Source organism: Ammospiza nelsoni, chromosome 5, assembly GCF_027579445.1.
Source record: "Ammospiza nelsoni isolate bAmmNel1 chromosome 5, bAmmNel1.pri, whole genome shotgun sequence".
NCBI classification, from domain to species: Eukaryota; Metazoa; Chordata; class Aves; order Passeriformes; family Passerellidae; genus Ammospiza; species Ammospiza nelsoni.
In genome coordinates, this window is record NC_080637.1 from 41087223 (window position 1) to 41112639 (window position 25417).

At 33.8% G+C, this 25417-nt stretch overlaps 1 protein-coding gene across 1 annotated transcript in view; it reads left to right on the forward strand.

Annotated features, from left to right (window-relative positions):
- The window catches only part of LRRIQ1 (leucine rich repeats and IQ motif containing 1), a 102837-nt gene that overhangs the window by 50269 nt on the left and 27151 nt on the right, over positions 1 to 25417 (forward strand). Inside the window, exons 19-23 of the mRNA XM_059472727.1 lie at positions 2400 to 2489; positions 3194 to 3318; positions 3924 to 4019; positions 4352 to 4437; positions 13591 to 13692. Of these exons, the coding sequence (XP_059328710.1) occupies positions 2400 to 2489; positions 3194 to 3318; positions 3924 to 4019; positions 4352 to 4437; positions 13591 to 13692 (499 nt within the window). The remainder of the gene's footprint in view (positions 1 to 2399; positions 2490 to 3193; positions 3319 to 3923; positions 4020 to 4351; positions 4438 to 13590; positions 13693 to 25417) is intronic.

A 25417-nucleotide genomic window follows, 5' to 3' on the forward strand; every position in this document is an offset into this window, starting at 1 on the left:
TAAAACAAAATTATTCTATCGATGTACTGTTAAGTGATTCTTGTTCCAAAAAAATTGGCTACATCTTTGGAGTGTTATTTCTCTTTGGGATTTTTTGTTTTGGTTTCGTTGTTTGTTTGTTTGGGGGTTTGTTAGGTTTTGATGGTTTTTTGTTTGTTTTTTGGTTTTTTTTTTTTTTTTTATTTTTTCAAAATATTTCATCAGAGAAGTAAAAATTCAGCTAGCCAGCATGGAGGCTTGGCCTGAAATTTAATATTAGAGCTTGCATAATATTCACTGCTACTGGAAGACCTTTAAGTACTCAGGTCAATGGACACATCACTGTGCACACAGATTAGGTTGATGGACATTTAAATTGTGCAAGAAATAGAAATCTACCTCTCTCCAAACTCTATTGATTCTTTTGCAAATGAAGGAGGAAGAAAAATTTCCAAAGTTTGCTATTTTCATATACCTGTATATACCAGCACTGTTGACTGGATTGTAAGCCCAGTCTTAAAAAATAAGTGAAAAATTCTCATCTGAAGAATTAAAAATTTGATTTGCATAGTGCAATTGAGAAGTAAATTTAAAGAGAACTAGGAGCAATAATATCTATTTTCAGTGGAAGTTTTCAATCAGATGTTCTACCTTTTTCATAGCTTTTCTTTTTGACCATTTTGCTGGAATTGTTGTAGCTTTGTCTCTACTGAGATATGAACTTGTCAGTCTTCTATGTTCAAATAGTACCAATGTCACATATTTAATTTATCACCTCTGGGATTTGATTTACTACAGTCTACTTTCTGGTTTTTTTATTTTTTTTATGACAATTGTGTGAATCAACCACTCAGTGGTTATCAGCATAAGAGTAATCACATCACTGAGGAGAGATAAATTAGTGGGTTGTAGATAACTGTTAAATTTAAAGAATGTGATAAGTTTTATTTGTTACATGCCTCTGCAGTTTATTTGTATAGAATTCTTAAGATACACAACTTCCCAAGAGAGGAGGTATATTAAAATGGATAATGTTATGTATTTATCATGAATTGAAATGTTAAGGAGTGGAAGAGTGGTTATCTGTTAATAATGAGGGCATAGAATTTTTCCAGATTTATTAAATAAAGGAATGAAACCCAAAACATACTGTAATCAAGTAACAGGGAATTCCAGATGCAGGGAATCAATCAGATGCAGGAATTCATCCCTTTTAACACATGAAAATAAAATCAAACATTATTTTTCAAATCTTGTTCAGTATGGAAGCAAAAAGAGTGGTCTCAGAGCCACTAAATCATCTGACCAGTACCTGAACTAACCCTTCAAAATACCTGGAATATGATTCTTTGGCCTCCCAGAATTTCAAAGGCCTTGGAAGATCTTGTTCACCAATCTAAAGCTGTACAAAGTTTCCACAAACTACACAAAGTAAGGTATCCAAACTTAGGATCATTTCTCAGGGTCAGAAATCAGTAAAATCTGAAATGTTTTATGAATGGGAGAAAGATAGTCCAGTTTTATAAGTAGATATTTCCAAAAGAATGAACCCCAGGTTCTTTGCTGTTGAAGCAAGAAGAACCTGAATGACTGAGTCAAGCCAAATTCTTCAGTGGTATTGGCTTACTGTGTGGGAGTGATGTGATTCTCTTACTTATCAAAATATATTGAAAAGACATCATAAAAAACTTCAAGGACCTATAAGAAAACCAAGTCATATACAGGCTGGGTTTGAAACAAAGTCTAGAGTTTATTTTTATGAAAAAAAAACTGAATTCTACCTTAAAGTGCTAAGAACACCAGTTAGCAACTAATTCTGTCACCCTTCTTTATTCCAGCAATTATTTCAGTTTCCCATTTAATCCATTACATCAGAAATAAAACTACATAATTGAAGCATGTAGCATTATATAGCATTTACTTTTTAACCCCAAATTTCAATGAAAATTACTCACCACTTCAGTTCAACAAAAACAAGTTTGACAGAATCAGGCACCTATATCCAGGACATAAAATAGTCAGCAACAGCACAAAAAGCTCTTCATACTCCTTATGCCTTTAAGAATCTTAGGTCTGTATTTTTTCAAAGTTTGGCAGTCTTTTATAATAACTTGGGTTTACTAAAAAAGTTGGCAAAAAATTACAGTAATTTGAGAAAGAGGGGTTGCATCTTATGCAAAACCAAAACCCAAAAAGGACCTTCACAACCTACAAATATTGTTGATTTGTTTAAAATAAAACAGTACAGCACAGCATCTCTGAAGGTGCTTTTAGTCTCATTGCTCTGCAGGTGGCAGTTCTGATGTACAACTTGAAAAGATGTACAAAGTATGTAAGACAATTTAAAAGAGACTTTGCAAGAGTTATCAAAACTAAACTGATTTTGTCAGTGCACTATTTGACTTTGCTCATTCATGCAGGCTGCATTAGAGAAGGAATGGCTAACTCTAGATTCCACCCGTTTCCCTTCAAAAACACTCCTGCTCTCAAACCAGCTGCACTGGCCAAAGGTAACATGTCACAGAAACAACTTTGTCTTCAGTCTTCATTCATTCTTTAAGGAAATGCTATTCTGAGGTGATTAATATGACAATTTAGTGACTTAAAAACACAATTACTTTTAGAAGTCTCAGACTTCCTCCTCATCTCCAGATGCAATTTTTCCTTTAGGTTTTCTTTCATTTGCTTATTTTTTCTTTATTTTGGATTTATTTCAACATTTTACTTCACAGTAGCACAAAAAAGATGATGTGCTTCATCTGCACATTTGGCAATGGATTAAAAATTGCTAGTTGACAAACTACTTTAAAAATACTAAGATCTGCATTATATGACAACAGCTGAATGCTTTCAGAACAGCTAAAGGTCATCGAACTGTAATGTCTGCTAGATAAACTCTGAAATTTTGGCTTTTTGTTTTTGCAGAGCTTTGTATTCTTATAACAAGCATAGTATTGCTAATGTTTTGTTTCCTACAATTAAGAGAAAAGAGTCTTAAAAATATACAATTTATTCTATTTAGGGATATATGTAACTAAAGTCCCCTTTTTGTCCTATTCAGTTAGTTGAAAGTAACGTCTGTAATGGGCATATCAACATTAAGAATCTTTTTAGTTATAGTGATAAACTCTGCAAGCCCTGGTGCAGGTTTTCCTGCACATTTTAAACTCAAACTTATGGGGACAATCAGCTGCATTCCTTTTCTTTCTCTTAGAAGTTTTCTAGGCCTTCAGATTCCAGTGAACATTCAAATGGTTTGCCATTAGCACCACAAGAAATTTGGCAGTGTGCTAACAGACCACAGTCATACTCAGCAGAAAAATACCATTTTCATAGCAGGTAAGTTAAATTATATTGTTTTAAACTGTATTTAGTTCATTTGGATTTGACAAAAATAAAAAGGAGAATAAGAAGCTATTTTCTGATGCTTTTGCTCCTTTTGGTGAATGTGATATTACTGGAGTTAAAATGTATTTACTTTCTAAAACCAAATGTATTAAATTCGGTTGTTATTTTTCATTGACTACTATAATTAGGAATATAAGAATATATATGTGTAGTTTTATTTATTTAGGTTTGACTATAAATCATAAAACTTCTATTTTTTCATATATGTTATGAAAAAGATGTTGAAATAGAGATCTTTAAGACTAGATAAAGATTAAAAGGGATTTCTTAAACAGCTGCATTCTGTGAAAGGACTGAAATATGCTTCAAGTAATTGAAATGTAAACATTTCAAATTGATGGCAGACTTTTATTACTCTCAAAGATAAAACCTTCATGGAGTATTAAAAAGGAATTTTTGGTATCATTTCCAAGCTTCAAAAGTGCCTTTAAAAGGCACAAACAAGTTGCAGAATAAAAAAGGCTGCAAAATAGTGTAATCCCAGACCCTTTCATATTTACTTACCTTTCAGTACAGCTCTCATACTTTGTTTCCAGGGCAGGGAAGGAAACAATGTCACAGCTTCCTAACTGTAAAGAAAAAAAGGAGTTTTTATTTGTGTCAGAAAAAGAAGAGAAAATATCAGAAGAATGGTATGTTAAGCTCTTTTATTTACACAGTGACTTCCAAGAATAGGTATTGTATAGTTGGCTGTTGTTGCTTACTTTCTTTAAGTTCCACTTTTGAAGAATCTCTGTTTTCTACCTAATAAAAATTATTGTAATTATTTTTGTGTCTAGGAACCTATCTTAATAAGTTGCAATAATGTAATGTTAAGATAGGAATTGCAGCTATCTCTGTAAGTCAGTACTGTGGATCAGTACTACACAGCAGTATTCTTTTTGAAAAGTGTATTATACAATAATATGCAGCTGGTGTAACATAATACATGTGAAATATTTAGTAAGCTATTTTCTTCCCTTAGGGGTTTTAAGGATATTTCTACTGCACAGTTAATGCTGAAGAGGGCCCATAAAATGCAACCTAAAAAATACAGTAATAAAAGTTTAGGTAAGTCAACAGTTAAAATAATGGTTATATTGATGTAATTTTTCCATTCTTAAAATAGTATATCTCTTTTAAAAACTTTGCTTGTACAACATTAAACATTAATTTGAATGAAGACGGAGTGTGATTCAGTAAAAACAACTCAGTTCAAATCAGCATATTTAGATTTGAAAAACTATTCTACTGGATTTTGAAGTTGAATATTTGACAGCTATGGTAAGCAGAAGTTTTATTTCTTCCTGTTCATGTATCTCGTCTTCTAGATGTGGAATTTGTATTTCTGCATTTTGTGTTTCGTATATTTTCTTCTTCAGAAAATCTTAGGTTAAAAATTTTGACTTATGCAAGAACTATTTATGGAAATAACAGTTTGATATATTTGAAAGTATATCATTAAATATTTTAAATTATATATTTAGTGTGGAAATAGATAAAGCTTATTCAGCTTCTCATCCAAGTGTGTTCTGGTTCTTGTCAGGTACTTCTAATGTCAATGAACCTTTCTTAGAGGTTGTTACTATGAGATGCTAATAGAAATGTTGCTGGAATATATTAATAAACATATTAGTCAAATATTGGTAGTACATGAAATATTTAAGACCCTAGGTGACAATAGGACCTAACACTAAATGGTCTTTAGAAAATGCACCCTTATTTACTTATATTTTGTATCACAAGCAACACTCTTCTACATAACTTTGCAAAACTCTTCTGTATTAAGTGTTGAAAATATTGAAAGATGTTTTGCTCTTTGAAGGGAAAAAAAAACAGCCTACAGATATATCTAAACAATATTTTTTCTGTAATTTTTTTCTGCTTTAAATCTCATAACTATGACTAAGACTAAATAGGATAAAAATTATCTATAATTTAAAAAAATAATAAAAGGGATAGGTGAAAAAAGACATATAATCTGCAAATCATGCTTTGTGGAAATGAGAGTATATGGATAAGAAGTTAAAGTTAATATTTTGAAATCTTCATAGCTTTCCATGGTGCCCTACCATCTTACCTTATTAAAAAAATGTAATAAGTGTTTGGTGTGCAGCTGAGGTTTTTTATATATATTCCATTTTTGGGCCTCTCTATAATTTTTCAATGAGTAAAACTTATTAGGTTATATCTTCTTTTCTCCATATGCTGTCTGTCTTATGTTAGTAATTAATCCAGTCAGTGATGTTGGATTGAGCATATCAAATTTGCTGTCCTATTTTTGTTGTAGTTCCAATGGATTTCATGGGTATGTTTATGTTCACTTTGTTCAGATTATTCAACATGATGTATGGGTGTTGAGCTTTTTAATGTAGTGCTTGGAATATTCTCAAAGTACATTGCTAGTTTTAAAAAAAAATGAAAAACCTTTTGCCCAATGTTTTTGTAGTTTCAAATTTTCTCCTCTTGACACATAGAATTTTTTTGTCTTGCTGACTGTTACATCAAGCGCAAAAATAACCTGTGTATATAATTTGCCTGTATGATTTTCTCTGTCAGTCATTAAAATCACAGTGTTTTTTTCAGATGAACAGAAAGCATAGTTTCCAGTATCAACAAATGTGGCTGAAAATATTTCACTCCATTCCTTTTCAGTAAAAAGGTTATCAAGCTGACTGTTCTTTCTCATACAGCACACTGACAGTTGACTGGTTCCTTCCTTGGTCTGTAAGGAAATTATTAATGGAAATTGATAATGGAAATTATCAATCAAAACAAGTATTTTCATTTTTAATTGATCTTAAAGCTATGATCTTATACTAAAAAAAAAATTAATTATCCTGATAAAATATTTTCCATGTGAAAAGAATCTCTACATATATAATTATGTTTTCCATCAGGTATATTCTCTGAAAGAGGTGAGAGTAAATCAGGGTCTTTTTGAGGGTCTGGTGGAAGAGAGGGACTTTTCAGCCTTTAAATTAGAGTGGATACACCCTATCCTGAGGCTACCAACTCCAGATCAGGAAACTGTAACCAGACCCATTAGGCTGCCAGTATCTTTCCTAGTTCTCTGTCTGGTACAGCTCATGCTAGGTTACTTTTAGCAATTTCGGTGTAACTGGGGAGAGACAGTTCACACTGGGAAGCAATTGCTTTGAGTTTAGCCCCACTGAAGCAGGAATTACAAAAGATATTTGACTACTTCCAATATTCAAAAGCAGATTGAAATTCATCTGAATAAGTAGATGTCAACATTGTCTTTTAATGTTCCCATAGGAGGTACCATCCTATTGCCTTCATCTCCACTGAAATGAAGTTCATTTATCTTGCACTTAGTGATATGCATATGGAGAGTTGTAGGATTTCATTTTAGCAATACTATTTCTGTTCTTTCTTTTGAATTTCCAGGTCTTCAGTGTTATACTTACAACTGTTTCCTTTTTAGCTTTCTAATTGAAAGTAGCTGAAGTATGCTAACTTCAAGAAAATAATTTTTTTGTGATAAACATTCATACCTACTAGAAAGTAGGCAACCAGCAGCCACTTAGAAATGAGAATTATAAGGTATAAAGAAGCAATTTTTGATGCTATACCTACTTACACATCTGACTTAGAAGTAAAACTTCAAGCTTTGGGAAGATGCAAAGCAACAACAACTCTAAAGATTCTAGATACAAATAAATTAAAAGCTCTTCACATTAAACCTGCAGCTTTTATGTTGAGATTGCACTATAATCCCAAACATCTTTTCTGTGCTATTGATCATTGAGTGTAAAGATCTCATTACTTGCAGTAATGATAAGGTAATGATGCATCCTCTTGGAACAAACTAGCTGTCAGAGTATGTTGTCTGGTTCCATATGCTGTCAAAGTCCTTTGTCTTAGACCTGAGATTCACAAATGCAAAGTGTTAAACCAGCTTGCATTATCAGAGAGTTATACAGTTGCTTTTTAATATTTTCATGACATATGCTGGGTTGGAACTTGGACTGGACAGCCTTGAACATCATTGATCCTTAATCTATTCAGGTGTGGAAATTATTCCTTTTTATTTTCCTTATAAAACAGTTATCTTCTACTAGTGCAACAGTGATGGTATCCATTTGATAATTATAGAAGTCCACATCTGAGTTAGTCATCTGCATTGTTTTATGGAAAGAAATTTCCTCTTAAAATATGATTCAAAAACAGGCTATTTGAGTCTCACTGTAAAAGCACTTATAGTTCTCCACTGCCTAGGCTCAAAGGCTAGACTGAATTGCTGAAGTACAAAGTTAAACTCTAGATATGTAGAAGTAACCAAGGAGTATCTTACCTCGTATGTCTGGCCACATATCTTCTCAGTAAAGAAAAAAGTATGGCAAATAGTAGCAAGTGCACTGAATTTGTATTGTATTGCAAGGGAGAGAGAGCTTAAAGTAGCATAGCCTTATGATAGGGAGTGATTCAGGCAAGGTTTATATTGCAGCAGACCAGTCCCACCAGCTGATGGCCTTAAGGCCTGTATGCCCTAACTCACTGATGTTATGTATTCTAGTTTATGTTGTTGAAGAAAGTTGTAGCCTGCATTTTACTGATATGAAATGTATGCTGTGTCTGCTTCAACTGTTTTTACTATACATTAAGATAATACAAAAAGTGTGGGCAAGAAACCAGAAAATTTGAAGCCAAGTAAAACTGGAATAATGTCAGAAATATTCCTGTTAACCTGGGTGCATAATATTGTATAGAAATTCTAATTCAAAATCTAAATACTGCAGATATTATTGCACCTCACAGTGCTTAAGTGGCTGTGGCTCATAACAATCTTAGCTTCCTAAAGATGCCTTGGCACAATAGTACCACATTTCTTGCTTAACTTGGAATTTCCCTCATTCTGTGGATTTTATATTAGCCTCTCCGTTAACTTCTTTTTCTTCTGAGATGGCTGAAAGCTTGCCTCTCCTACACTGGTGTATTACTTCTTGCTTAACCTTTTCCTCTCCAGAAAAAGTTCTCTTATCAGTGGCTCAGGCCCAGACAGCATGAATTTAGAAAAAGCAGGTCCTGCTTTGGCCAGCCTAATCTCATTTTATGACCAGGTGACTCACCTGCTGGATGAGGAAAATGTTGTGGATGTTTTTCACCTGGACTTCAGTAAAGCCTTTAAAACTTCCTCCCAGAGCGTTCTCCTGGAGAAGCTGGCTTGGACAGGTGCACTCTTTGCTGGGTTAAAAACTGTCTGGATGGCCAGGCCCACAGAGCAGTAGTGAATGGTGCACCATCCAGTTGGCAGCTGGTCGCTAGTGGGACTCCCCAGAGCTCAGTATTGGGGCTGGACCTCTTCAATCTTAATCAATGATCATGGGTGGGGGTGCAGAATCGAAGATAGCCTCAGTAAATTTGCTTAGATGACACTAAATTTATCTGCTGGGGGGCAGAAAGGCTCTGCAGAGGGATCTGGACATGCTGGATTGATGGTCCAAGGCCAGTTGGATGAGGTTCTACAAGGGTGCTGAAGTGCTGGGTCCTGCACTTGGATCACAACAACTCCTGGCAGCGCTGCAGGTTTAGGAAACAGTGACTGGAGAGAGGCCCAGAGGAAAAGGACCTGGGGATACTCATTGACAGCAGCTGAACGTGAGCCAGCTGTGCCCACATGGCTGAGAATAGTGTGGCCAGCAGGAGCAGGGCAGGGATTGTGTCCCTGTACTTGGCACTGGTGAGGCCACACCTTGAGTCCTGTGTCTGGTTCTGGGCCCTTCACTGCAAGAAGGACGTTGAGGTGCTGGAGAATGCCCAGAGAAGGGCAACAAGGCTGGGGAAGGGTCTGGAGCACAAGTCCTGTGAGGAGTGGCTGAGGGAGCTGGGGTTGTTTAGCCTGGAGAAAAGGAACCTTAGGGGAGGCTTAATTGCTCTGCACAAGGCCTGAAAGGAGGCTGTGGCCAGGTGGGGGATGGACTCTTCTCCCAGGCAGCCAGCATCAGAACAGGAGGAAATGGCCTCAAGCAGTGCTGAGGGAGGTTCAGGTTGGAGATCAGGAAGAATTTTTTTCACTGAAAGTGTAGTTAAGCATTGGAATAGGCTGCCCAGGGAGATGGTAGAGTCACCATCCCTGAAAGTGTTCAGGAAATGACTGGATATGGTGCTTAGTGCTGTGCTTTACTTGGCATGGTGATGTTTGGTCAAATGTACTTATGATCTTGGAGATCTTTTCCAACCTTAATGGTTCTAGGATTCTGTGGTAATACTTGTTGCCACATAGGCAGGAAAAAAAATTTTTACAGGGTAAAAAGCAGCTGAAGTGGACTTTGATCACTAGAACCAGAACACAATGATAAAGATATTTCATAGATGTCAGCATATATTTTTCATTTGAGTTTAGAATTTTAAACAGCAATTCAATACTAGTTAAAAAATGAAATAAAAACCAGTAAAAAAACTCAACCCACTTTCCTCAAATACACAACCCCAAAACAGATAATTCGTCTTAACAGTCAGAATGAAATTTGTGGCATATTATTGTTCCTTATTACACGTTACATGAAAGACTATTGATCTACATTTTCTTAGTAACTGAAAAAAAGCTACTTTTGTTGTGATTGTCAGTTCTGCATAGAAGTATCTTCTGAGAACTCCAGCCATGGATGAGTTTGAGTTCTAATTGCCAGGCCATTATGGAACAAAATCTGGTCTTTCTTCCAAATGAATTTTAAGTATAGATAAGCATCTGTTGCTGTGTAAAACTTTGTCTTATCATCTCTTTAAAGTTGTCACATTATGTTTTCCTAATTGCAGGTATTGCACAACAAAAATTAATGGGAAATATTTTAATTTTTCAGTTTCATGTATTAACAAGAAGCTTAGGAATGTAGTGCCAGATCAGGCAGTAACTACTCCTTCCATATTATCTCCATAACATATCTTGTATTTTTCCAGCTTAACTTTGCTATTTGGAGGCAGCCAAGGAATGTACATTAAATTGTCTCGTTGGTTTCTAGATTGAGAGCACAGATCATCATCTGATAAGCGCATTTAAATGAGTATGCCTGAATCCAGGAAGATATTTCTATGATTTTGAACTATTGGACTCTTTCACAGCTCTCTGTGTGAAATCTAAAACATTTGATTGCTCATCATCAAAGCATACATGCAGTTCATTTCCCAGTTCACTCAGAGACTGAAAAGCACTAGTATTATGAAGTAATCTATGTAATATTGCTTACATTTGGGACTAGATAAAGAAAAAGACTCATTTTTAATAACAGAAGAGCTGTAGGCAATGGCTGAGGTGATCCAGGTATGTACAAATTCAAGTAGATGGCACTGTGTTAAATCCATATAGATTCTTTAAGTTATTTTGCAAAGATTCAAAGATAAATCTTCTGATGGAAATCTCTTAGAAGAACAATTTCCATTATTTGCCCTTCTTCCCAGTTCACAGAAGACTTTGCTGTTGATATCTTTGTGCACAAATAAAAGTTTGAGAAATTGAACTTGGGAGTAATTGCTCTGAGTGACTTCACCAAAAATCTTTACTATAGTTTAACTTTGGACTTAGTGTTTTCATAGAATTGGGTGGGAGGTTGGTAAGGAAAGATTATATTTTTAAAACATTTTGGAGCAATGTCAATAAGCCCACATAGGAAAAAATATAATATTTCGGGAATTATTTTAAATTAATCAAAATTAGTTTGGAAATTTTCAATTGCATTTTGTCTTAAGTTTTATATGATTTTGTCAATTTTTCTTTGGTCTTTTATTGAAGAAAGACACTGGTTTTTGTAATTAGCATAAAGCTGGAAGAAGTTAGAAATCTTTTTTGTCAACTCTGTAGGCTAGATGTTGGAAAACTTACAATTATGAAAAATTGTATTTGTACATTTTTATCTGTGTGCAGGATGTGGATGGCCATGTATCTTAGAGCTATACATCAGACAATAATAATTCATGCTTAAAATATTTTTTATAACTTCTATTATCTAAAATTTCAAGGAAAAGTTTAGTGTAATACAGTTTCAAGGTATTTTAGTCACAAGTCTTACTGTGATTCACTATCCCAAAAATTTGCTACCCTGATGAACACCAGCCTGATACAAATTTTTTTTAGCTGGAAGGCTACTTTATCCATTTATACAGAGTGAAAGGATCCACAAACCTGGCAATACAGTTTGTAAATGAACTTATCCTATTATCAGAATCATTCTAATAATCACCTTTGAAACTAATGGAACTAATCATTATTTATTTTGCTTCTTGGATAGTTTCATTGAATTTAGCTAGTGAAAATGAGTTAAAATTTCTCTAAATATGATATCCTGTGAGTTAATCTGAAAGCTGTAATCATCCTACAATCATATGACAGAGGCTCTTGGCCAATTTGAGATAACAAATTGTAAGGCAACGCTGATTCTGCTTTGTGAAGAAGGCATGACCTAATTTACTCCCTCCCCACATGCCACCGTGCCTTCATCAGTCAGGTTTGCTGCTTTGTGAGAGGTTAGCACCATTAAGAACATTTTGTCAACCACATGCTGCTGCAGTGTGGGCTGACCAAAACCACTGTAACATCTTGACGTGTTTTGCCAATGCATTATCTCTTAGAGCACCACACCCCATTAGAGATCTTCTCCAGGCTTGTAATTGATCTTCCCATTCTCTGGGAAAAAGCTGGGCTCTTATGATCCCTTTATGTACCATTAGTTTGTAATTGAAGTGTCTGCTACAGCTGTAGATGGCTAGTCAAAACCACATTTACAAATTGTTGTTAAAATTCATAAGAAGTTGCTCACCATCTTAACAGGATATTCTGGTCATTCAGAAATAAGAAAACTGACAAACAAGAAAGATATTTACTTTGCTGCAGTACTGTCATGGTCTTACAAACTCTTTCACTAAACACTAATGAGATAAGTAAGGGACTCAAAATGAAGACCGAGACATAACTAGTAATTTCAATGTATTATGTCTGAATGCTCTTTGAGTCTTTCCATAACCTGTTTTTCTGCTCTGTCTGCTCTGGCAGTGTCTCACATATTCATTTTTGCTACATGCAAATTCTTTGAGAAAATTTAGATTGCCATTTCTACTTGCTTGATAAGCTCCATTGCTTTTTTCTCCTCGTTACTACTTTCTAACCTTTTTGAACTGTTTTTAGTCATCTTTGTAGATAAGCTTCTTCTGCCTCATTGTTTCTCATATTCCTGAGAGTGGATCTATCTGTTTGGGCTACTGTGTTGTTTTTAAACATATTTCTTTTATCTTTTCTTTGGCATTCTGTTAATCATATTACCTTGCTCCACGGCATACCTACAGAGCTCTTTATACTTTGCTCATCATTGTGTGTCTGCTTTTGTTTCTACATTCTTTTCAATCCCTATTTTTTTTTTTTTTAGTATTATCACTGGTTTATTCTGCATTGTGCCCACAATTTTCGCATTCCTTCTGATGCACTGTTTCCCTTAAACTCTGACTTTCCTCTTGCGCCTAGCAAAAAATTCTTCCTTCATATTGTAAATAACATGTGAAAATTCTTCTCCCAACCTGTGTGGTTTTGCATCAGTGTAGCTTTTGTTAATGAAACTCTATTTTTTTGCCAGTCTAGGAATATGTTTATATTTATATACAGATTTATATACAATTATCTGCTCATCTTTACCTCTTTGCAAACTTTTAAAAGTAACAGTTAAGAAATGATCAAAATTTCATACTTCAGCATGTAGACTTCTGGGTGTTTTTTAATTTCAATTTTTTAATTTCAATTAGGATGGAAGATGGAGGAAGACTAGGTTGTTATCTAAAAGCCTAGCCTCAAAAAATAAGCTGGCCCCTGTTAACATTTTTTAGGTGTAAATGTCTTAATTTAGATTGCTGAATAATTCTGACCCAAAGCTTTTAGAAATACTGCTTGATATGTACCCTGTTAATATTTCTCCTTTAATTTCAATCTTAAAATCCAGATTTTTAAAAAATACTTTCTGCAAATACATGCTTCAATTTATTTTTAACTTGTAGATGAATGAGCTGAAAGATCAACAGTGTTAAAATTGCAAAACAATGACTTTGATTCTCAGTTGCATGTGTATTTATATGGCTTTATTTTAGAAAGTGTAATCCTTTGTGAATATAAAACCTACTTTTAAAAGTATTTTCATTTATTAAGTGGCTAAAAGGTGAAAAAGTGCTTGAAGGAATGAATGAGCCTGGTCTGACCTTTGATTTTAACTTGTTCTTGTCATCTAGACCCAGCTGTGCGACTGGCGTTGTTCAAAAACAATGAAAATAAACATCTCTCTGTGAAACCACCAGGGAAGACACAGCCTATAAGTGCTGGAGACTTTGAAGGTATGAACAAGTATTTCATTTTATGCATATAAGCATATACGTTTTGCAACGTCTTTTAAACTGGCTTACTCAAAATATAAAACATTATGTGCAAATAGAGAAAGGCAGAAGTTTAAGGAACTTGTCTGTTCCTCAGATCACAGCAGTGAAACATTTCAATTTAAATTCATTGCAGAGAGCAAGAGGTGCTCCTAGAGCTTAATTTATAGGGAGATGGAGCTTAACTTATTTATTTATTGTTTTATTATTAAATCTTCATCATGAAAATGTCAAAGCATGTCAGAGAGATATGAAATACAAAGTACTAGAATAAAACTTCATAAATGAAATATCACTTCAAATTCTTCATTAAATTGCTACATTTTCCGAAGCTAGACATTAAAAAATCCTTAGCATGTTTTTTGGAAAGTACTTTCATAAATATTCCCCAGAAATTCACCATTTGACAGAAGACAAGGAAAGAACATTCATCATGTAAATATTAAATTCTTTTTCATAAATATTTAAATACTGATGTAGCTTTTTTACTGTTGAAATTCATGTTAAAACACTCCTTGGTTTCTGTACAATTAAAGTAAGTCCAAGTCTATTTAAAATGCCCTTGTTGTAAAAAGGCAATCATCTCCAGAGACATTTTTATATTGTTTTTTGCAATAAATGGTGTACTCAGAAAGTTCTCACCTCTATCTTTTTGTCTTTTCCAAAGACATAGCCATATGCTATCTGATCTATTCCTAGTTTCGCAAAGTAAAACTACAAATTATACTGTATTAACATTTGCTGTATGAGGATAAAAATTAGAACATGTCTGAGAGAGGTGTGAAATAAATCTGAGTCTACATGAATTGCAATTCGGTCAATTGACTCAGCTGTATGAAAGCCTAGATTTGCCTCATGAGTCCACGCTCAAATTTGTTCAGAAACAATTATTGGTAAATTCTGAAGAGGAAATATTTTCGCACTATTATTTGCCTCGGATCCAAGCATGAATCTACCTTGACTATAGAAAGTCTGTGTGTACTGCACCTGACTGAGCATTTCCCAGTATTTCATATATGTTTCTGTGGCATATGCTTGTACACATCAGAATGTGGCGTATGCTGAAGAAACAGGACAGGCAGGCTGCCTGTGAAAAAGTGAATGTCCAATAGAAACAACTGTAGGAATGCTCAAAACCATATCAGAGTTAAGCCTTAATACAAGTTTAGTACCCTAAAGTCAGTGTAGGTTTAGGCTAGCTTTCCTGCCACCAGTTTATTTATTCCTGCCTGAAAACATTTCCCTTTGTTTTGAAAAGCCGATGTACGCATTCTAAATATTACTGAAGTTACTTTTGAATTGATGGAGAGAAGATACCAAGGCAGATTGGATATCAAAAGGCAAGCGTAGTGGTAGTGCTCTTAATTATCTCTATCACGCTAATAGACAGAAACTTTTTTCACTACTCATTGCTGCTCACATGTAGTCTGCTGAGCTTTCAAGACAAGGAATACTTTTCTGCTTGACCAGTGGAGAAATTTGTCCTTCTACCAGAGGCATTGCTACTTCAGGCATTATGTCCAGAAAATTCTAGGTTGAAAGAGCATTTATTTATATGTATGTGAGGTATCATCAGACAGAACTAGGAGTTTCTAAATTTAGAATTAGTAGCACTTTGCACCTCCATAGTAACTTCACAGTGTTATCAGAGATGTCTTCTCTTGTTTCCCATTTCCCCTCTTACCTTTTAAGTGTTTCTTCCTCTTTTGCCAGCAGTAGATCTTTTTGGGTCTGTTCAGTCATTGGAGTTCTTTCTGTAACAAGAAGGTGGAATGTTTTCACTCTGTATCCATAAATCTTGTGGTCATTGTATTTTAATTCAGTAGAACCCAGACCTGTCCTTTATGTGGTGGAAGTAAACTTCCTCCATTCAAGGCCTTTTACTTTCACAGACTTGTAGTGGGTAGAAAATTTGAACTCCAAACCATCTTCTTTATAAACAATTAAATAAAAAAAGCACATTCTATATATTCCTTCTTTATTTCTTTAAATTGGGAAATAGAAGGGAGAAGTCAACATCAACAGAAAAACAGCAAATACACACGTGTTATCTGTTAAATAACAGAATCACTACTTTTGAAAGGGGATGCCCTAGGAAGTAAAACAATTAGAACAGTTTTAGATTTTAAAACTGGAACACATCATGGTAATGAATATTTAAGAAGAAATCTAGTTAAAATGAATGATGAATGTTTTTTGTCTTCATTGTGGTTTTGTGTGTAAGACTACAAAGAAAACAAAAACTAATAGAAGCATAAGAGATATAAAAATAGTGAAAAGAAATGAGGTTAATATCTGATGATTTTTTTTCCCTGAGATTTTGTTCTGTCATAATTTTCCTTCTTATTTTCCTGCTACAAAAGTTTTGATAAGCTGATATGCACTATGCAGTTAACAAATTTTGAAAACTTGTGCATAACTTTAATCCCGTAGGGTAATGCACACATCTCTAAGTTGACATACATGTTGTTGGAAAACATATTTTCAAAACTGGATTTATTTATTCGTAAATATTCAAAATTTATTTATAAATTTTTATTAAATTTTGGATGAGTCATCCTGCTTTTCTCACTTATGTTAGACAAATACCCACCAGGGACCATTATTTCACATCTGAATCACAGCAGCACACAGAATTTAGTCAGAAATAAACCCCTTTGTAATGCAAACACCATGCCAACGGCATGAGGAGATACTATTCTCACAGAGAAGAGCTTGCCATTTAAAAATACAAGCAGTGTGTGAAGGAAGAAACCATGGGAATGCAATTCAGTGCATTACTGTATGTGTCAATAAATCTGTCAATATATCTGTGTCTGTATGTGTCAATGTATTTACATACAGTACATGTGTCTGTACTCACACAAATATATAAGCATATGCCAGGAGTATAAGTAGATAAAATAATTCAATAAATGTAATACTTATAACTTTTTATTTGTATATTTTCAAAGGAAACGAAATTATGAACAATTACTGTCTGGTGTAATTACTAGCATCCACATGCATTTTGTAATCCTTATACTTTCTGTCAGATGCAGTTTCAGTTTCTTTAAAATTAATTTAATGCATGTGGTCATTGTACTGTAGATACATTAAAACTATTAGTTTAATAAAAATATATTTGAATCTTTTCTGTGACATTAACTTGAGTAGGCTGTAAAGTCAACCATAGAATATGCAAGTATAAATATGTATTTACTGTTTCTCATAACAAATTATACCCTGATCAAAAACCTGAAGAAAGATGAAAGCCTGACTTGAAGTACTCCTGATGATTTGCTGGACATTTCCTGGGACTGTGTATATTACCCTGCTCTCTTTGGTGAGATAAGGTTATGCTTCCATCATGGTTGTTGAGTTTCATTTAGTGTCAGGTAGCTGACAAACAAAATATGCCTTCTTTAATGAATATTCTGGTTCAATGAATGTTCTTGAGATATTTTTGTGGTTTGTAGATGGTGACATTTCAAAGGTCTCAAAATTTTGGAAACTTTATAAGGAACATAGATAATTGTCATAATTTCATATTTTGCATCAAAGCATATTTTTTAGAAAGCTTTACGACTACTTGTCCACTTCTTGTCTGGAGGCTATTTCAGTTGTTAATTTAATGTAAAATAGTCTTGACTGTTTTGGGTAAAGTACATCAAGAACTGAAGGAAAAATCTATCCTTGACTCCTCTTGGGAAGTTCCAATTAGTCCTGGCTGACCATGTAACAGAGCATCTCTGCCATCTGTGGGTCTGTAATTACAGGATCTGTAATTTCATTTGCATAGAGGAAGGATATTTTTCTAGCCAACAGTGTGAATACTTAGTCCCAGTACAGCAGCTGAGAACTGAAGAATGAGCCCTAAGGCCAAGCACACGTTTTTGCTACAAGCTTTGCAAACCATGTGTGTCTTTTTGGGTCTTCTTTAATCCAGTTTCCTCAATGGTTTTGGTGGGTTATCCAAATAATTTTTGTTCAGTGGATTGGGAAGCTGAATTTCAATCTGTGAAGCAAGCTGGAAGAATGCAGGAGATCAGATGAAAATCCATTCAAACTATCCAAGTATTATTTGGATATGATTTACTTTATTTCACAGGTTGTGCTCATTTAATTTCATAGATTGTGCTGTATTTAATTTTGTAGGTTAGGTGAATTATTGGCATATATACTATATTTATTTTTAGTCATGTCCATATCCATCAGTAACACATCTATACCATACACTTCAAAGTGAAAACAGTGCAATGTGACTTCACCCAAAAACGTGAACAATGATTTATGCCTGGGGGTTTAACTATATAAAAAATGCACCGGGCTGTGTTGACAAGATATGTTTGCTGTAGTTTGGGAATCTGTAGTTCTACTTGGCAGTACTGTATTTCCTGTCATTTTATGCTCATGGTGACCAAGGAAAATGCAGTGGACATAGTGTTAAGACTGATTTCACCAATACAAATTTGATAATGAATAGATTATGCTTTCTTGGGTGACTTTTAATTATGCCAATATTTATTTATTTCTGTAGAAATCGTCAGTTGAAATAACATTTATTTTTCAAGAATAAGAAGTAAAGTGAGCTTGTGATTATGTCATAAGATTTGAAGATAAATATCATGGAAACCACTTAGTCATCTGTTTTCCAGTTTTATAATAGTTCCTAATTATGAAAGTCCTTATAGTCTCAAGCAGAAATTATTGCAAAATATTCTTATAAATTATTATTACTAGTGATAATTGAAAGTGCAAATGTGAGACTTTGGAAAGTTGGAATTTAAAGTTGGCTAATTGTGAGAGATCATTAAAACATTGTTGCACTTGATCAACATAGTTTCTTAGATTTCCTATATTATAAGATATGAATACATTTTTAAAAAACTATGTATGACATTTAATAGAATTGGTATTTAATCAAATCACTGATGCTTGACAAATCACATCTACATGACAGTTAAGAGAAGATACTGAGTCTGGAATGCTAGTATTCATCTTTATATGGGCTTTAAACGTTCTGGGTTTTGTTATTTAAGAGCATGTAAAAAGACATTGAACTGTAAGTGAAAATTTGTGTTAGCTGTTTTCATCTTTTAGAAATCAGCTCTTTTTAATTGAGAAATATTAATGGCATCAGTTCCCAGGAATTACAGTGTTTGTAAACGTCTGTTTCTAAAGAAAGTTGTCTTTTATTGATCTGTTGTCTCAAAAGGATTAATAACCACATTTGAAATCTGGGCTTGCTGCTATTCTGAGTTGAGTTGCCATGTTTACAGTAAACTGTAACTGTTACATATCTCCCAGGCTCTAAATTTGTATGCCACATTAGGGAAGCAGTTTCTAATCCAGACAGCACTGACAAAAATGACAAAATAATGCATTTTCAGAGAATGTAAGATCTGTCCTGAAATGTAATGAAAATGTGTTACAGAAACTTGCAGTGCAGAAGGGATTGTATCTTTTGAATTCATAATTCTATGGCTTTTTTTCCTATTATTTAGTTTGAGCTCACACAACAGAACTCTTGCATTGAAATATTTTCTCATTTTAAGGAATTAATGGCTCTCCACCAGCCCTTCAACATGTAAAATGAGTAGGTTACTTGTGTCCAGTACATCCAAAAAGAGCCAGGATAAAATAAACATAAGGAGTTGGATATCTTGGAAAAAATCTGTCATGGGTTTGGGTTAATCATCTCCAGAAGAAATTCAACTTGATGCCTGAAATGTAAGACTTCTTGGAGAAAGCAGTAAGGCCTGAGGCAGTGTTGATCTGAAGGAGTGCTCTCCATGGGTCAGAGCTGCTCTGCTGGCAGAGTGCAAACCCAGTTCACAACAGCGGTACGCTCAAAACTTGTAAAGGACTGCAGGGGCCTTACAGTGCACGCACTCAAGCTTCAGTTACATACTTCTACTGGTCCAGTTTCTTATTATAAAATAAAACTGAAAAATAAAATCTGTGCCTAATTTTCTAGCCTCCTGTCTGTCAATGATAGTGTAGGATTTTTTCAGTACTCATGGAATGAAGCAATCCTGAAATTATGTTTAAAAATAAATATGTAAAACATAATTTATGTGGGTTTATGCAGTGTACTTCAGTGTCTGAGTATTTATAAATGATCTAGACATATGAAAGTTTTATTAATATTCTTGCTTTTCACTTTCAATTACCAAAAAAAAAAAAAACCAACCCAAAAAAAACCCACCAAAACCACTCACACTTTATTTGCCTGAAGTTCCTGGATAGGAGGTACTTGCCATAGATACATACCAGCTAATATTATAAATTCTTATTGTGGTTCTAGTCTTCAGAGTTCCTGTATTCGTATATTCAATGTTTCTGACCACATATTTGACCTGCTTGTGTACTTTCTCTTTGTTCCTGACTCTGCCTTTTTGCAGACTGTTGTAATTTGTGGTAGCATAAGGATTTTGTTAGAGTATCAGATATGAACGCGGTCTCTAACCTAGAGAGCATGTTTGTTTGTTCCAATAAACTTCCAAAACTAGGATTTTGTACAATGTATAGGTGGTTACCTGTGCTTTCATAACATATTGATTTATTAGTTTTAATAAACCTAAAAGAAACTGCACCTAAAATAAAGGAAAAAAGTCTTATTCTTCTTTTGCTAATAGCTACCCAGTGATGACTACAGTAGGAGAGAGATTTCACCTAAAATGTCATCAGAGGTGGAGAACTACTTCTTCTTCTTGAATAAGATTATATAATAGTTCAGATAGTTTTATTTGCATCTCCTTAAATTTTGCCTTTCTTTTTTCTCTTCTTCTTGATATTTTATGTCCAAAATTTTTGTAGTGTGACATCTGCATCTCAGCCAGTGTAAATTTAAACAGGTTGATTCCACACGCAGATCCACAGCTTTTAGTACTGCATAAGGCAATCGTTTTAGATGAATAGATCCCTGAGTACCAAAGCATTTCAAATCCTTTTTCATTTGACCATTCAGTGACCTGATAACTATTTCCTGTCCCTAAGTAAGGTCATGACCCAGGTCTTAGAGTGCAAAAGACAGATAATTTTAGCAACAAGTTAAATCCAAATGGATTTGGTTGGAGGGGGTAAGGGAGAATAGGTTTGGTTAATTTCCTTTAAAATAAAGTGTTACAAAAATTGTATTTAGCATGTCCTGTTAAAAGTAATTATTGAATTTGTTGCTGTCATGTTTGGATGCCTGGGGACTGCAGTCAATATTGGGGTGGTTTGTTTATTTGCTTTGCTTTCACTGGGCAGAACCCAATAAATTTTTTTACACTTCAAAAAACAATTGCTAATTGTTTTTTGAGGTCATTAAAAGTGCATATTCAGATATATTCAAAGAGCTTTCCAAAATGTTTGTTTCAAACACTAAAATCATATTACTATGCAAATGGTTTTCAAACATAGGCCATGGACTCTGTCTGTAAAAGTGTCACGAATGTTACATTGCACAAATGTTCCTCTTGCAAAAGAATTTCCATTTGGTATGATGAGATGAATAAGGAAAATAATGTAGCCTTAGAAATATTTTATAGGTACAAATCTTACTTCAATTGGGATCTATGGCATATTTTAAATCACAGTTAAAAGAATGTTTCCTATAGCTGTAGATTTTAATAATTGCATTATTCTAAGCACTTTCAGAGGTGATATAAAGGAATGCCTTCACACCAGAGCTTTTAATTAATTTGAAAATATAATTTATTAAAATTTTCTTTAAAGAAATTTCTTATTCTGTAATGCGAACTATGGTGTTGTGTAGAATTAGTATTATTAATGATGTCAGAAATCTACAGCATTCCAAAGAGGCCATTTTCACAAGTTTAATATTAAACGCACATTGAATTATCTTTCTGTTTCTATAACTAATAATGTTGTTGCTCAGATACATTTTTCAAGCAAAATATCAAAACAATACTCTAAAATTGAAATAGAGGAATTTAAAATTTTATACTGCTCAATACTAACTCTTAGAGCAAAGTTCTATAGCTTTTATAGATTTCATCTATTACAGAATTGAATGTGCTGTGGACCTACCTAATTTACAAGGAATTCCAAGTAACTCAAGTATTTTAATGAAAATGTACAATCATGCAGTGATAACTATGTAACTTTTATGTTGTGTTATTTCTGTAATGTAAATTTTCCTACTTCATAACTTTGCAGTTCAATTCGTATCAAAATATGTTAGCAATTTCTGGAAATTCATAGGTTTGTGCTAGTTTGATGTATTCACTGCAGATATTTTATCTGGCTTGTGAGTATAAAAAAGGTAGAAGTACTGAATTTTGCAGTTATATTTTTTTTTCATAGTGGTAAGAAAGACTGCATTTCAAGACAGTATTTTTGAATACAATTTTGTTTACATGACATTCTAGAATTTTTCTCTCTTTTCAGGTTTATTGTCAGGTTCCCAATCCAACATGGTTGGATTGTAACTTCATAAATTAGCACATTTATAGAATGTTGTAGATAATGAGTCCAGACAACGAGATAAAGAAATCCAAGTACCCAGACAAAAGAACTTCATTTTCATAGTCATCATTAAACAAGCTCATTATGAATAACTGTATTTTTCAATGGTTTCTAATTGCACATTGAGCATCAAGCTTACTAAGACCCTGACTGTGGAAAGGTATTTCTCTAAAACACATGCATGCTTTTATTTTCTGGTAAGCAGCAAGCTCAGCAGTGTTCGCTTTATGAAGAGACCAGTGATATCTCTTATGAAAGATAGAATGCAACTTTTAAAAAGGAAGAATTTAAACTCTACTGCGTATTTTTAAGTTAAATTTACTGAGTATTTGCTTTAGTACTTGATGTGTATTTTGTAATTGAGAAATTAGCAGTGAATGTAAAAAGAAAGGAAGCTATGTGCCAGTAAGCCAGAAAGTTCTGATTTAACCTACCAATGACCTGGCTTTGTTTGTTCAGATGACAGTTCTAAAAGTGTGCAGAGAATATTCCCTTTTAATACAGTTATTTGCCGCAAGCCGTGACCTCAGTGCCTGTCGGGGAGCAGGTCTGAATTGGCCCTTTCTCTGATATCGTGACATTGCTTCTGTTGCCTCGATTGTGACCTCTGATTGCATGATACCCCTGAGAGTTCAATTTAATAAGCGTGACTCCTGACTCTTAGCCAGGTCTGCCTTCTTAGGTTTTGTCAGACTCTACTTGTAGTCTGGTCTACATATGCTAAAACACTGCATAGGCTGCCATCATACTGTGTGAGTTGTGTGCACTGAATTCAAAATTCTCTTTCAAACGCCTCTCATTTATTGCAAATGCAAATGTTTATAAAATCTTTCTTGGAATAAATTTTAGAGGTTGTTTCTTTCACATGTACGACTGCTTGGGATTTTTGGGTTTTATATCTTTGTACAGATAGTTACTAACTCTTTTACTAAATTACTAAGCATGTGTGTTATCCATGCATCATACTAATTTCTTTCTTCAAAATTTTATTTCCCCTATGAGAGTGTTCTATATTTTTATGACTTCCCATAAAATATGTTTGTTCAATATAGAAATATTAGGGGCAAATCTCTTTTTCTCATTATGTAATTAGTACAGTCTCACAACAAGGCAGTACTAATGAGCGCTCAGAGCACTGTAAGGTGCAGTGACCCAGGACCAGTCAGGTGAAAGCTGAAGAATCTGTTTGGAATCCAGGAGAAGGTGAGTAGAATTAAAACATTTTAAATACCATTGAAAATAAGTTATCTTGGGTTTAGTGACAATTTTGCTATATCATTGCATTCTTTTCTCCTGTTTTCCTCCTATTCTAGCCAGAATGCTGAAGAAGAGTCTGTTCTGAGACCTGGATGCCTTGAGGGTGATGATGCTATTCAGATATTTCTCCAATTTTAGTGCCCCTTGCTGCATTCACTGAACCAGAATATGGAGAAGTTTAAAGATTGAAAGAAAGTTTCAAGAACTGTGGTACAAGTTACAGACAAGTTTCTGTATTTACTTACATGCATTTTCTGTATTCTCATTGCAGATGTGTACCCATTTTCCTAGCCTCTGTATCAGTACCCATAACTTAGGGCTTCTAAAAAAAATATCATTTCAGAAGAGCAGAAAAATCTTGCTGAACAAAATAATGCTTTGAGCTTACTTTTGTAGTTACATTAAAATTTTTCTGTAAATATTACCATTTAATACTTCTTTATTTCTTCAAGTACTTTAAAGAATTTTGTTAACCTTTTCAATGAGATTAATTTTTATTAAAATTGTTTATTTTGTATGAAAACTATATCAGGATCTTTCTTATAAACCAAGTTCTATATAAGGCAGAAAATGGGTATTTTCTTCTTCCACTCAAATTTGACAATGAAATTCTATTCCTTCTTCATGACAGTGACTGTTTACAGTGAAGTAAAATCAAGTAATATCTCGGTTTGGCCAGGTTTTTGGGTTTGTTTTTTTTTGTTGTTGTTGGGGGTTTTTTTTATTTGTACACAAATTCTCATGTAAGATTATGTAATTCCTATAACTCAATTTAGTCTCTAAGGTTTTAAAAGTCATAATATAATCATCTCTTTCCTTCTTCTGGAGTAAATAGTGTAAGATCAGCTACTGAATTTCCTTAATCTTAAGTGAGGGTTTGCCTACCTAATTGAAATTTATGGGATTTCACTCCCTCTCTGGATCAGAGCTTAATGCTCTGTAAATTCCTGTGCTATTGGCAGAGATTAGATCATCAGCTGCAAACAAACAAAGTTACAAGCAAACAACTATTTTAACCTGTTGGTAGACAACCGGTAAAACAAATTACACTTTAAAATTAATTAGTTATGGCTGTCTCAAAAGCTATTGCAAATATAAACAGAATGCAGATGAGGCAACTTCACCTATTTGGAATCATCATCATATTTAGGTTGTTCCCTCCTTTTCAAACAAGTTTTATATATATGTATGTAGATACATATTAGGAGAGTTTAGATAAAAAGTAGCAAGTGGGTAGCAAGTTTAGATGAAACGTTTAGTAAAAAGAAACTAATTTAAACACACCTACAATAAGCATAAACCGTTTAAACTCTAGATTAGGGACAGTTAAATTATGTTCACAAATAGAACTGGGGGGTTTGTGTTCATCTTCCCACTAAAAAGTAATTTGAATAAAGTTCTAAACAACATTCTGTGAAAGAACAGGAGGAGTCAGATCTAATTTATTCCTTTTTCAACTGATTTGCTCGTTCAGTAGGTAAATCATTCAAACCTTCTCTGCATGGATAGAGAAAACCTGTGCCATTGTAACTATAACTGATCCAAAATCAATATAAGTCAGTTCCATACCTGGGGATATGTGTTGATTTCTCTATAATTATACACAGTGTTTCGATTCTTGTTTGTTTTCATGTGTTTTCCAGCTGAAAATTGCAGTTTAACTAATGAAGAAATCTATACAAATATTAAGCTCTATGAGACATATGTATTGACAATTAACCTAGGGCAACTCATAGGCAAACCGTGGTTTTCTTTTGCTTTTTTTTCCTGACCTTCTTTACAAATTGAAGGGTTTTGTTTTTTGGGGTTTTTTTTCATGGATCTACAAGACACTGGAATTTCATATTGTTTATTGTCTTCTGTGAAGTATCAACCAATTAAATATAACTCAATAAGAAGAATTACTTTTATGTTTGTGTTTATTTATAGACACTCATAAGTCTAATGTTTATGGTTGTTTTTAAGCTGGATA